The sequence below is a fragment of the Eptatretus burgeri genome, chromosome 4, assembly GCF_056783735.1.
Source record: "Eptatretus burgeri isolate ZD-2024b chromosome 4, Ebu_testis_v1, whole genome shotgun sequence".
NCBI classification, from domain to species: Eukaryota; Metazoa; Chordata; class Myxini; order Myxiniformes; family Myxinidae; genus Eptatretus; species Eptatretus burgeri.
The window spans coordinates 104,443,623-104,456,122 of record NC_140964.1 but is presented as its reverse complement, the minus strand read 5'-3'; the positions used below and the strand labels follow the sequence as shown (position 1 = coordinate 104,456,122).

General features: G+C 46.0%; 1 protein-coding gene and 1 long non-coding RNA gene across 6 annotated transcripts in view; one reads left to right on the top strand and one right to left on the bottom strand.

Annotated features, from left to right (window-relative positions):
* The window catches only part of SIRT4 (sirtuin 4), a 143,547-nt gene that overhangs the window by 96,145 nt on the left and 34,902 nt on the right, over positions 1-12,500 (top strand). For 2 of the 4 annotated variants that reach the window (XM_085879552.1, XM_085879555.1), the window contains exons 4-5: positions 575-733; positions 4,453-5,238. The exons of 1 other annotated variant lie outside the window; for it this stretch is intronic. In XM_085879552.1, coding sequence (XP_085735678.1) covers positions 575-733; positions 4,453-4,656 — 363 coding nt within the window. In that variant the 3' untranslated portion in view covers positions 4,657-5,238. Of the gene's footprint in view, positions 1-574; positions 734-4,452; positions 5,239-12,500 lie in introns of those variants that run through there. One more of the 4 variants, XM_085879553.1, reaches the window with a different exon arrangement.
* The window catches only part of LOC147028814 (uncharacterized), a 113,886-nt gene that overhangs the window by 68,076 nt on the left and 33,310 nt on the right, over positions 1-12,500 (bottom strand). The window lies entirely within an intron of this gene.

The window sequence follows — 12,500 nt, the reverse complement described above, 5'->3', positions numbered from 1 at the left end:
TTTGGTTTGTGTATTTCTACCGCCATTCTGCTTCCTGTGCCCCCATCCCCATTATTTATTAAACCTATTTTTTTTTAATCCACTTGCTGTGTATTTTGAGTCACGATCTTATCCTCCAGTGTAATTGACTCCCCGTTAAACCATATGGGCGCGCTGAAACAGCTGTGTTGTGAAATAGGTTAAAAACCGAACAACACCATACCGTGGAGTTACCAAACATGCACAAAATGTCTCTGCCTGGCATCCTTTGAGTTCATCTCCAGCAGTCTTGCATTGTCTGTTCAGGAGGCTGAGTCCATTGCAGTATTTAAGAATGTAAAAGTAACATTGTACTGATGGTGCAGATGATGTTTGACACTGGATGGAGAATTGGCAGCCCAATCTTGACTCTTAAGATTTCATCAAGTTTGAATGTTGCTTACATGTTCTGTATTCTGGTGGTTTTATTCCATGAGATTATCAAGTCAATTTTTCAGTGTGAGCACAAATGTTGTTAAGGCTTAAAGTTGGTGGTCTGTCTTTCTTTAAGGAGAAATGTTGTGAGAATTTTCAGATGCAGCATTTGCGCTTGCAGGTGGAAAATTTCCGTGTTCCAGCATGCCTGGCTTGTGAAGGCATTTTGAAGCCACAGGTCACTTTCTTCGGTGACAATGTGGACAGGGCAACGGTGGCCTTTCTGTACAAAAAACTTGCAGAATCCGATGGCATACTTATCGCAGGATCATCCTTGCAGGTAAAAAAAAAAAAACGATAAAATTCCTACGTTTCATGTTAATTTAGATGAAGTAGCATTTCAGATGGATGTCACATTCTTTTGATAATATCCAAAGTGTAAGTTGCAATATAAGTTTTTCCATGTCTGACTGAAGCAAGGTATATCCCAATGCTGCACGCCCCCCTCAGCCGCTAGACCGGTTTCATCACTTGTTGGCAAGTCATCAATGATAGCGTAGACAGCAACGGCGTAGGGGCGTGTAGCATTCGGATTCTCATGAACGTGCTCCTTGTGAATGTCTGCAGCTGTAGAGGAACCCGGATAGCGGTTTTGAAACAGCAAAGGATTTACCTTTTGTAGCTTTTCTTGGTCCCTTTTTGCAGCTTTCTTTGGCTGGAGGGTTAATTTATGAAAATCGGAGCCACCTAAGGTAATTGATTATTTCACCAAATTGATGGACGATATATGTGATTAGGTCTTATTGCACACACACACACACACACACACACACACACACACACACACACACACACACACACACACACACACACACACACACACACACACACACACACAATCACTTTGCTGGTAATTATAACAACATACGTTGAAGGAGAAAGTAAACATATCAGAATAAACATAAACCAAATCGGCAACTATGATCAGGCCAATACCATAGAGTTGAAACTTCACTGCTGAGAACCATACAATAATAAAATAAACCAATGTCACCCCTAGGGTGACCAGTATCTTGCCAAAATGTGAACATGAGTGACTTATTTATTCGATTAAAGTTACTCAAAAAATAAGGGTTTCGTCGACCTTGATGCTTGACCTTTTTGTGACCTTGACCTTTATATTTTCGTACGGTTAATGGTATCTCTCCAGGACCGTTGTACATGAAATATCAAGAGATTTTGATGAGAACTGAGGAATTAAAATTTTCATGAAAATCCGTTTTTTTCGTCATGACGTCATCAAATGACGTCATGGCTTCAAACTTTTGACAGATCTGGAAAGCACTTATCAAGTGCTTTCATGAGGTATTACTCGATATGGTATCTAAGATTTCAAAATTTGACCTTGGGGTCAAAAACTTTCGACCTCCAGCGCTAACCATGAAGGTCAAGGCTGATCGCCACCAAAAATTAATCAGCTGAGCGCCAGACCATGAACTATATTCCCATGAAGTTTGAAGACGATCCGTTCAAAATTACTCAAAAAATAAGGGTTTCGTCGACTCCCCTGATTTGCGACAGTGACCTTGACCTTTGACCTTGACCTTGAAAATTTTATGCGCTGAAAGGGACCTCTATAGGACTCTGATAAACGAAGTTACAAAAATTTCCAATGATAACTGTGCTCTGCAAAGTGATCGATACGTGATTACAGACAAAAAAAAAAAAAAAAAAAAAAAACATCCAAGCTGACTAACATATCTTGCAAAAACTTCGTTTTGGCAAGATAACAATAATAATACCATCGATAAGCATTTCAAAATCTTATTTCATCTATACTAATAAAAGGTAATATGTGTGTTTGCGGGGGTGTGTGTGTGTGTGTGTCTCCTCCATAACTCCAAAACCATTACACAGAGCAGCCTGAAACTTTGCATGTATACTATGAAAACTCCAAGGAATTGCAAGAGTGAAAATTGAATGTTTGGGTTAATTAAAACCACTACTTTAAAGATATAATTAACAGCCTTATTTAATTATATCCTTCATGATCGTCGGCCACCTTGCCGCCTGGGGTCTTAAGACGTTTCCTGGGTAACCTCGCTGGGGTCTGAAGTCGCCATGTTTTTGGCCTGCTCAACCACACCTTGACTTGGAACAGGTCGCAACGATTTCTTAATGATAAAGTTTTTTTTTTCCACTTTCCTCACTCATATTATCACATGCCAGTTCATCATAGCTACGAATCGCTGGGTATATTGCAATGCTTATAAATGCCTGGAGACGTTAGCGTTCGTAGCTTTATTTCATTTGCGCATATGAATAACTGAGATAATCTCTTAAATGAAGCAGAATTACAAAATGTAAGCTTTAAATTTGAAAGTATCAGCAGTTCCGACTCCGAAAAAAACTGTTCAATTGTCCAATTCGGAGATTGCACGGGCATTTCCGGGAGTATACTTGTAGTGACGGCAATTGATAATCGCTTGCCAAGCCAGGCATTCCGTTGGAGCCCTTGCTTGAGTGCTTAAGCCATTAACTGAGTTGCACAGTGCAGTTCCTCTCAGTTGATAGTGGTACAGTTCGTGTCCCAATCGGGATGTACAGTCGTCAGTTACTCCAAGGCAGAGGTACATATACAGCACACATGGACGTGGTACATATGTCGTCAACCGAGAATAAACAGGGTCTATCTGACATTTCATTCAAATTTAGAAGAAGTCCATGTAGAAGGGCAACAGAGGAAACTAAGTAAGATTATTTTATGTAACCTTTATATGTACCTGTTATGTAGCACACGATATGAAAATAAAATGTTATGAGATAGCGGTAATTCCACTTTTAATTTTTGATTTCATTTTTCTCAAACTTTAAAAAAGTGTAGTTGGACCCTGTTAATTCTCGGTCGACGATGTGTTGATTTGGATCTGTACCGACTATTCGTGGGTGTGTGGACATGCCATGCCTCTTACGGGTGCCATAGTGGAAAAGTTTCATTCTGCACCTGATGGAGGTTCCATCAGGTTTTCCTTTGTCCTCACACCTGTTTCTGAAGCATTTGGTTTTTGGATTTTCTTTACAAAGGTTATATGGTTTCTCTTTGTGAGTTTCAAAATGAAATTTATTTGATAAAGCCCGATTTCCAAGCCGTTTGCCGTATTTACATTTTCTAAATTACCGAGCCAAATCTTTTTCCACCCATCACACACAGCTGTTTATAAAGATTAATGTTTGAACATCTCCATGAAATATCAATATAAATGTAACATTGTTTTTCGGTGAAAGCCACTCAAGGTTTCTGGGTTGTATACAGTACGTACCATAGTTGGTAATCACACTGATTCCAACCTGACGATTCCAGAAAAATTCCAGAAAAATTGCTGATATCGTGTGTGTGTGTGTGTGTGTGTGTGTGTGTGTGTGTGTGTGTGTGTGTGTGTGTGTGTGTGTGTGTGTGTGTGTGTGTGTGTGTGTGTGTGTTCACAAAGCATAACATATTCTCTCTGATAACTCCCCTACCCCCAACCCCTCTCTTCCCCCTCTCTCTCTGTCTGCCTGTCTGTCTATCGACGTATCCGGACGGTCGTTATGTCTGGACAGTGGTTATCTCCATCTGTGTATGGGCGGTGGTTATGCCCAGGCGGGGTTTGTCTCCAGAGGTGTCTGGATGGGATTTTGTGTCCGGGTGGTGTTTATGTCTGGACGGGAGTTTGTCTCCAGACATGTCTGGGTGGTGTTTATGTCCGGATGGGAGTTTGTGTCCAGGTGGTATTTATGTCCGGTGTTTGTCTCCGGACAGCTTAGCTTTGGATGCGTCGAGGCGGTGTTTATCTCCGGACATGTCTGGGCGATGTTTGTTTCTGGGTGGTATTTATCGTACAACTGTTAGAAAATGGATTTCAAACATCATTTTGTTTCCATCTTCACTGTTATTCTATGCACAATCATTTTGATGAGACTGTATGAATCATAATTGACGCTGCATCGCACGTTTGTCTTCCCTTTCTCTCACTGCCTTCCCTTCCCCCCCCCCCTCTCCTCACTCTCCATCCCTCCAAGCTCCCCCTCTCTCCTCCTCTCTCCTCGCTCTCCTCCATCCTCGCTGCCCACTGCCTCCTCTCTTTCCCCTCCCTCCTCTCTCTTTCCCCCTCCCTCTTTTCTCTTTCCTCCTCTATCTCCTCACTCTCCCCCTCCCCCCCCCCCCCCCCGTCTCAGTGTTCCTGTCAGCAAAGCGATGGATGGTATTTGCTATTACAAAATTAAATCTCATTACTTGTGACAAGTGATCCTTTTAACAGTTAATTCACAGTCAAGAGGGGATCAAACTCAGGACCCCAATATCACAAGCCAACACCACGATTGTATATGTTATTAAATTGTTTTAATGCGTGTTTCAATTGATTCGGGGAATGATTTGGATATGTATCACTTTGGAATGGTTCTGTCCATCTGTCTACTGTCCATCCCCCCACGATCATGGGATGGTTTGGTTAAGTCCACATTTACATTTGATTTCTTCTGTATGTATGTATGTATGGATGTATGTACATATAAAAATACATATATGTTGTTGTTGTTCATCTTTCAGCTGCTCTCGTAAGGGGTTGCCACAGCGGATTATCCGTTATGATCTGAATACTGATTTGGCACAGGTTTTTCGCCGGATGCCCTTCCTGACGCAACCTGGTCGCCTCTTACGAAACAGGGATAAGGATTGGGTTTTGCCATTATTCGGGGCTGCCTGACACCCTCTAATAGCGCGGCCCAGTGCAGAGCTCCCATCCTCAAGCGATCCTCCAACCCAAGCCTCCGAGTAACCGGATTACAGGCGCATGCCACTACGCCCAGTGATATATATATATATATATATATATATATATATATATATATATATATATATATATATATATATATATATATATATATATATATATATATATATATATATATATATATATATATATATATATATATATATATATATATATATATATATATATATATATATATATATATATATATATATATATATATATATATATATATATATATATATATATATATATATATATATATATATATATATATATATATATATATATATATATATATATATATATATATATATATATATATATATATATATATATATATATATATATATATATATATATATATATATATATATATATATATATATATATATATATATATATATATATATATATATATATATTCTTACTCTTCTTCTTCTTTCGGCTGCTCCCGTGAGGGGTCGCCACAGCGTATCAACCGTCTCCATTTCGCTCTATCCTCGACATCATCCATTGACACTCCAACCACCCGCATGTCCGCCCTGACCACATCCATGAACCTCTTCTTTGGCCTTCCTCTTCTCCTCCTGCCTGGCAACTCCACCTTCAGCATCCTTCTCCCGATATACTCCGCTTCCCTCCTGTGCATATGTCCAAACCATGTCAGTCTCACCTCTCTCACTTTGTCTCCAAACCGTCCTCCCTGCACAGTCCCTCTAATATACTCATTCCTTATCCTGTCCATCCTCGTCACTCCCAACGAGAATCGCAGCATCTTCCTGTCTTTTTATTAGCGCCACAGTCACCAAACCATACAACATCGCTGGTCTCACGACCATCTTGTAAACTTTCCCGTTAATTCTTGCAGCTACCCTTCTGTCACAAACCACTCCTGCAACTCTTCTCCACCCACTCCATCCTGCCTGCACCCTCTTTTTCACTTCTCGACCACACTCTCCATTACTTTGGACAGTTCATCCCAAGTATTTAAACCAATCCACCTTCCCCACCTCAACTCCTTGGTGCCATACCACCACCCTCCCTCTCATTTACGCACATGTACTCCATCTTACTCCTACTGACTATCATTCCCCTTTTCTCCAGTGCGTACCTCCACCTCTCAAGGCTCGCCTGAGCCTGCTCACGACTCTCTCGACAGATCATGATATCATCCGCGAACATCATTGTCCATGGAGACTCCAGTCTGATCTCGTCCGTCAACCTGTCCATCATCATTGCAAACAGGAAAGGGCTCAGAGTCGATCCTTGGTGCAATCCCACTTTTACCTTAAACCGGTCCGTCAATCCTACCGCACACCTCACCGCTGTCACACTGTCCTAACACATATTGTGACGTCCACGGGACTTGAACAGTCCCGCCATCGTAGAATGAGCCGAAACGATGGAGGCGGTTTATTTATCTATAACCCAAACATGGCGGTTCTAATCGCTCTACCGCAAATGGGACGAGGAAGGTGGCACGAGTCACTTTTCACTGAGTTGATGATGTTTATTTGTTTTTATTATTAACCAGAAATAACAAGACTCGGCAAGAAGAGGGATCCGGGGCGATTCGACGGAATGGTGTGGGATCGGGCGTGGGGAAAACATAGACAATTCCAATGAATATACAGATCTCAAACCCTCTAAGGCGCCAAGCACACACACACACACACACACACACACACACACACACACACACACACACACACACACACACACACACACACACACACAACGTAGCTACTTCTGGTGGTCAGGCTGGACCGTGGTGTGGACGCAACTGTCCCTGGATCAGCGTCGGACGAGCTGGCCTTGCTCTCGTCAGGGGGGGGGGCAGGAGAAACCGTGGTGCTGTCGACCTCCTGGTCCTGGCCCAAGTCCGCTCACAGCCGCCAGGGAACCAGTTCTGGCGCCAAATTGCGAGCAGGAGAGGGAGGGAGGTCCGCCCGCCGTTCGACCCCGTACTCAGAGTCAGCAGAACCCCAGAGCCAACCAAGGTAAGGCATGAGGCTCAGCAAGGCTCCAAGACACGATGAAGAACACGATCGAATCAGCACAACAACAAGTACGCTTCCCGCGCAACAGCCTCCACACCAAAAAAACACGATCTTTTTGTCCTGATCTTCTTCCTCTTCCTTTTCGACCCCGAACAGAACCTTTTTATCCTCCCGTCCTCGTCACTTCCAATTGAGCCGTTTTATTGGCCCACCGCCGTCGCTTTCCGCCAATCGTGATCACGGGGCGGAGCCATCCGCAGCACTGTCCTGTGACGTCACGGCCAGCCTCCAGAGAATACTAAAAGGGGTTTACGCAGACACACTTACCCTATCCCGTATCCCTATCTAATTACGTGACAATTATCATTTCCCCCTTGAAGAAATGAACATTTACTAGACAACTTATCACCACTGAATTGCTACTTATTACATCGAGATCCTGGTAAACTCGAACAGCATGGCATACCTAATTAAACATCCTAATTACCCTTTGAATGCATACCCCCCCCCTCAAACGTAACAATATCCTTCACAATCCTCACAAACTTCTCCACCACTCCCGACTTCCTCATACAATTCCACAACTCCTCTCTTGGCACTCTATCATAAGCTTTCTCTAAATCCACAAACACACAATGTAACTCCTTCTGGCCTTCCCTATACTTCTCCATCAACATTCTCGAAGCAAACATCGCATCAGTGGTGCTCTTTCCTGGCATAAACCCTGATTGCTGCTCACAAAGTCACCTCTCTTCTAAACCAAGCTTCCACTACTCTTTCCCACAACTTCATGGTGTGGCTTAACAACTTTATCCCTCTGTAATACCCACAGCTCTGCACATCACCCTTGTTCTTGAAAATCGGAACCAGTACACTTCATCTCCACTCGTCCGGCATCCTCTCACTTTCCAAGATTTTATTAAACAATCTGGTTAACAACCCCACTGCCATCTCTCCAAAGCACTTCCATGCCTCCACTGGTATGTCATCTGGGCCAACCGCCTTTCCACTTTTCATCCTCTTCATAGCAGTCCGCACTTCATCCTAACTGATCCACCCCACTTTCTGATTCACTATCTCCACCTCTTCCAACCTTCTCTCTCTCTCATTTTCTTCATTCATCAGCTCCTCAAAGTACTCCATCCACCTTCTCAACACTCTCTCCTCGCTCGTCAGCACATTCCCATTTACGTCCTTTATCACGCGAACCTGCAGCACATCCTTCCCAGCTCGGTCCCTCTGTCTTGCCAATCCGTATAAATCCTTTTCCCCTTCTTTTGTATCCAACTTCTCACGCAGCTCGTCATATGCCTTTTTCTTAGTCTTTGCCACCTCTCTCTTTGCCTTTCGCCGACACTCCTTGTACTCCTGCCGACATTCTTCATTTCTCTGACTATCCCACTTCTTTTTCGCCAATCCCTTCTTCCTTATACTTTCCTGGACTTCCTCGTTCCACCACCAAGTCTGCTAATCTTCCTTCCTCTGTCCAGATGTCGCACCAAGTACCTCCCGAGCTATCTCCCTCACCACTTCTGCTGTAGTTGCCCAATCATCCCACCCATCTTTACCACCATCCAACACCTGTCTCACCTCCTCCCTAAATTCCACGCAACAGTCTTCTTCCTTCAGCTTCCACCATGTGGTCCTTGTTTCAGACCTCACTCTCTTCCTCAACCTCACCTCCAAAATCATCCTACAGACCACCAAACAATGCTGTTGAGCTACACTCTACCCTGCCACCACCTTACATTCTCTAATCTCTTTCAGGTTGCATCTCCTGCTGAAGATGTAATCCACGTGTGTGCACTTTCCTCCACTCTTGTACGTCACCGTGTTCCTCCTTCTTCTTGAAATACATATTTACCACTGCCATTTCCATTCTTTTTGCAAACTCTACCACCATTTGCCCTTCCACATTTCTCTTGTTGAGACCGTACCGACCCATCACCTCCTCATCCTCTTTATTCCCTTCCCCAACATGCCCATTGAAATCTGCTCCAATCACCACTCTTTCATCCTCGGATACACTCTCCACCACTTCATCGAACTTACTCCAGAAATCTTCTTTATATTCCATCTCACACCCCATAGCGGTGCATATGCACTGATGACATTCATCATCACCCCTTCAATTTCCAACTTCACACTCGTCACTCGGTCAGACACTCTCCTCACCTCCAATACCCTCTTGACATAATCTTCCTTCAGGATTACACCGACTACCACCATTACTGCCATTACTACCACCACCAACCACGTCTCAACAGCCATCACACAACAACCACCAACCACAACGCCGCTTCACAACAACAGCCACGACTTTTACCGTCACAACTCGCCACCATCGCATCACCACCATTCTTGCGCCACTTGTGGGCACCGATACTGGACTCATGCAGGGCGCGCACCGAGCAGCGTGTTCAGAAACATCACAGACTTTCCGAAGAAAACGGATCAAAAATGACTCACGCCCACTTCTGTTCCGTCCTATCGGTGAGCGTGGGGCGATTTGGCCCCGCCTCCAGGGCGTTGGAGCGTGGTCGCTATATGCAAATTCATGGATCAAAAAGCATTCACGCCCACTTTTCCTCGGTCCAATGGGGAGCCAGTTAGAGGTGAAGGGTCGGAGGTAAAGGGTCAAGGGTGAAGGAGCGAGGCCGCGGGGGATATAAACGGCTGCGTTCGTCAGTCAAGGCAGTTCGCAGTTGGGAGTTCGTGGAGCCAGTGAAGAGTTGGGACGAGTCAAGAGAGGAGACGGAGAGGGCGATCGGACAAGCTGTGGAGAGGCGGCGGCGGCGAAGGCGGTCGAGGGGGTGCTCGCGTCGGATTCGGGGAGCTGCGGAGGGAGAGGCCGGCGGCGCGACCGAGGTCGTGGTGGAGACGCTCGTCGCGGGACCCGAGACAGGGAGATATCCTCCATCCCCCGAGCATCAACACCCCCCTCCTATTTCCCCCTGCGCTGAGATAGTGCGACAAGGGGGCCTCTTTCCCACCCCCTACCAGACACTGTCCGCGAGGCCCGCGGAGTTGGGGCGCCACCGCCACTTTGCGTCTCATCATCAGACGGGTAGGCCCGACGCGGTCTCGGCCCCAGGCCCGCCTCATCCTTGAGGGTGGTCCTTTTCTTTTGCTTTGGGTATATGTGTTGTCGGCGCCGGCTGTGAAGTAAAACTGCATAAGTGTTGCCGTGTGCTCGCGTAGTCGGTAATAGATCTGCATTGTGTTTCTCTTTTATATTTGCTTTTTGTGTAATATTGTGTTTCTTCTTCTTTTACATTTGCTTTTGGTGTAATTGTATATGTGTGCTTTCCGTTCATCGTGAAATAAATGTGCTTTATGTTGAACTGTTTTCCCGTTTCGCTTCGTCTTTTCCTTTTATTGAATCTCCATCTTACTTCACGTAAAGGGTTGGTCGTGGGCTAAAACGCCCGATAATTAATCGAACCGTCGAGGCCGACGATAACACCGCTTGGTTATCCCGATAGTACGGAACGGGTCGCTTAAAGTGGCCCGTGTCCGAAGTCGACCTGCGGCGAGGTGCGATCGCCCGGTCTACCCTCCGCGTGGGTACTTAGGTAGGTCGAATTTGGCGAGCAACCCTATCCCACGCGGGGGCTGATTGGCTCGATCGCGGTGAGACCGAAAGGTCCACCCGTGACTGGTTCCCGGCGTTAGTCCGAGAGGGTCACGACTGGATTGTCCGTCCGGTGGGCGACGTGCCGCGATTCGGGTTACGTGGCCGTCAGCACGCCGGCGGGCGCGAAAACCGCAACAATATATATATATGTAGATATATATATATATATATATTGTTGTGGTTACCAGATTCGCAAACCACCATTCAGGTCCCTTAGGTGAGGTATCTCGGTAAGTGCATGTGTAGTTAGGCCCAAACCCGTTGTCTAGTGGGAATACATGTCATTTATACGTGCTGCGACTCTTCAGGATAGCCGTTTTTCTTTTACTATCTTTATTTTGGACCAATCGCCACCATCACAACCACAACAACAACCACCAACCACAACGCCGCTTCACCACAACCGCCATGACCTTTACCGTCACAACTCGCCACCATCGCATCACCGTCATCTCGCGCCACTCATGGGCACCGATGCTGGACTCGTGTAGGGCGCACGTTGAACAGCGTGTACAAAATCACGGATTTTCTGCTTCAAAAGCGGATCCAAGACGACACACGCCCACTTTTTGCCGTCCAATCGGTGAGCGAGGGGCGAATTGGCCCCGCCCCCAGGGCGATCGATATATGCAAATTTGTGGATCAAAAAGCCTTCACGCCCACTTTTTCTCGGGCCAATGGGGAGCGAGGTGAAAGGTCAAAGGGAGGGGGTCAAAGGCGAAGTTACGGGGGGGGGATAAAAGGACGGTGTTCGTCAGTCAAAGGAGTCGTGAAAGTCGGAGCGAAAGAGTCAGCAGAACGAGAACGAGGGGTCGGAGAGTCGCAAACAAGAACGGGTCGGAGAGTCAAGTAAGTAAAGGTCGGAACGAGGCGAAGGAGTCGGAACAGAGAGTCAAGACTTCGCGGGCGGTGGAGCTGCTCGTCGTGTGAGTTGAAGTCGGAACGGAGGGGACGAGCTGTGGAGAGGCGGCGAGGGCGGACGAGGGGGTGCTCGCGTCGTGCAGGAAGCTGCACCCCTGGGAGGCCGGCAGCGCGACCTGGCCGAGGTGGAGACGCTCGTCGCGCACATAATAAAGATCCTCTATACCCCGAGCATCAGCAACCCCCTCCTGTTTCCCCCCGCGCTGAGATAGTGCGACCAAGGGGGCCCCGTTCCCACCCCCTGCCAGGCACTGTCCACGAGGCCCGCGGGTTGCGGGGCCATCGCCGCTCCGCGTCTCATCACCAGACGGGTAGGCCCGACCAGGTCTCGGCCCCAGGCCTACCTCATTCTTGAGGGTATTTCTTTTCCTTGGTTTTGGGTATGTGTTGTCGGCGCCGTCTGTGAAGTAGAATTGTATAAGTGTTGCCGTGTGCTCGGTAGTCGGAATTAGCTCTGCACTGTGTTTTCACTTTTATGTTTGCTTTTTGTGTAAATGGAATTGTGTTTTCTTTTTTGTGTGCATTTGGTGGAATTGTATTTGTGTGCTTTCCGTGTGCCGAGAATAAATGTGCTTTATTGTTGAACTGTTCTCCCGCTTCGCTTCGTCTTTTCCCCCATTGAATCCCCATCTTGCTTCACGTAAAGGGTTGGTAGTGGGCTGAATACGCCCGATAATTAATCGAACCGTCGAGGTCGACGATAACACCGCTCGGTTATTCTGATAGTACGGAACG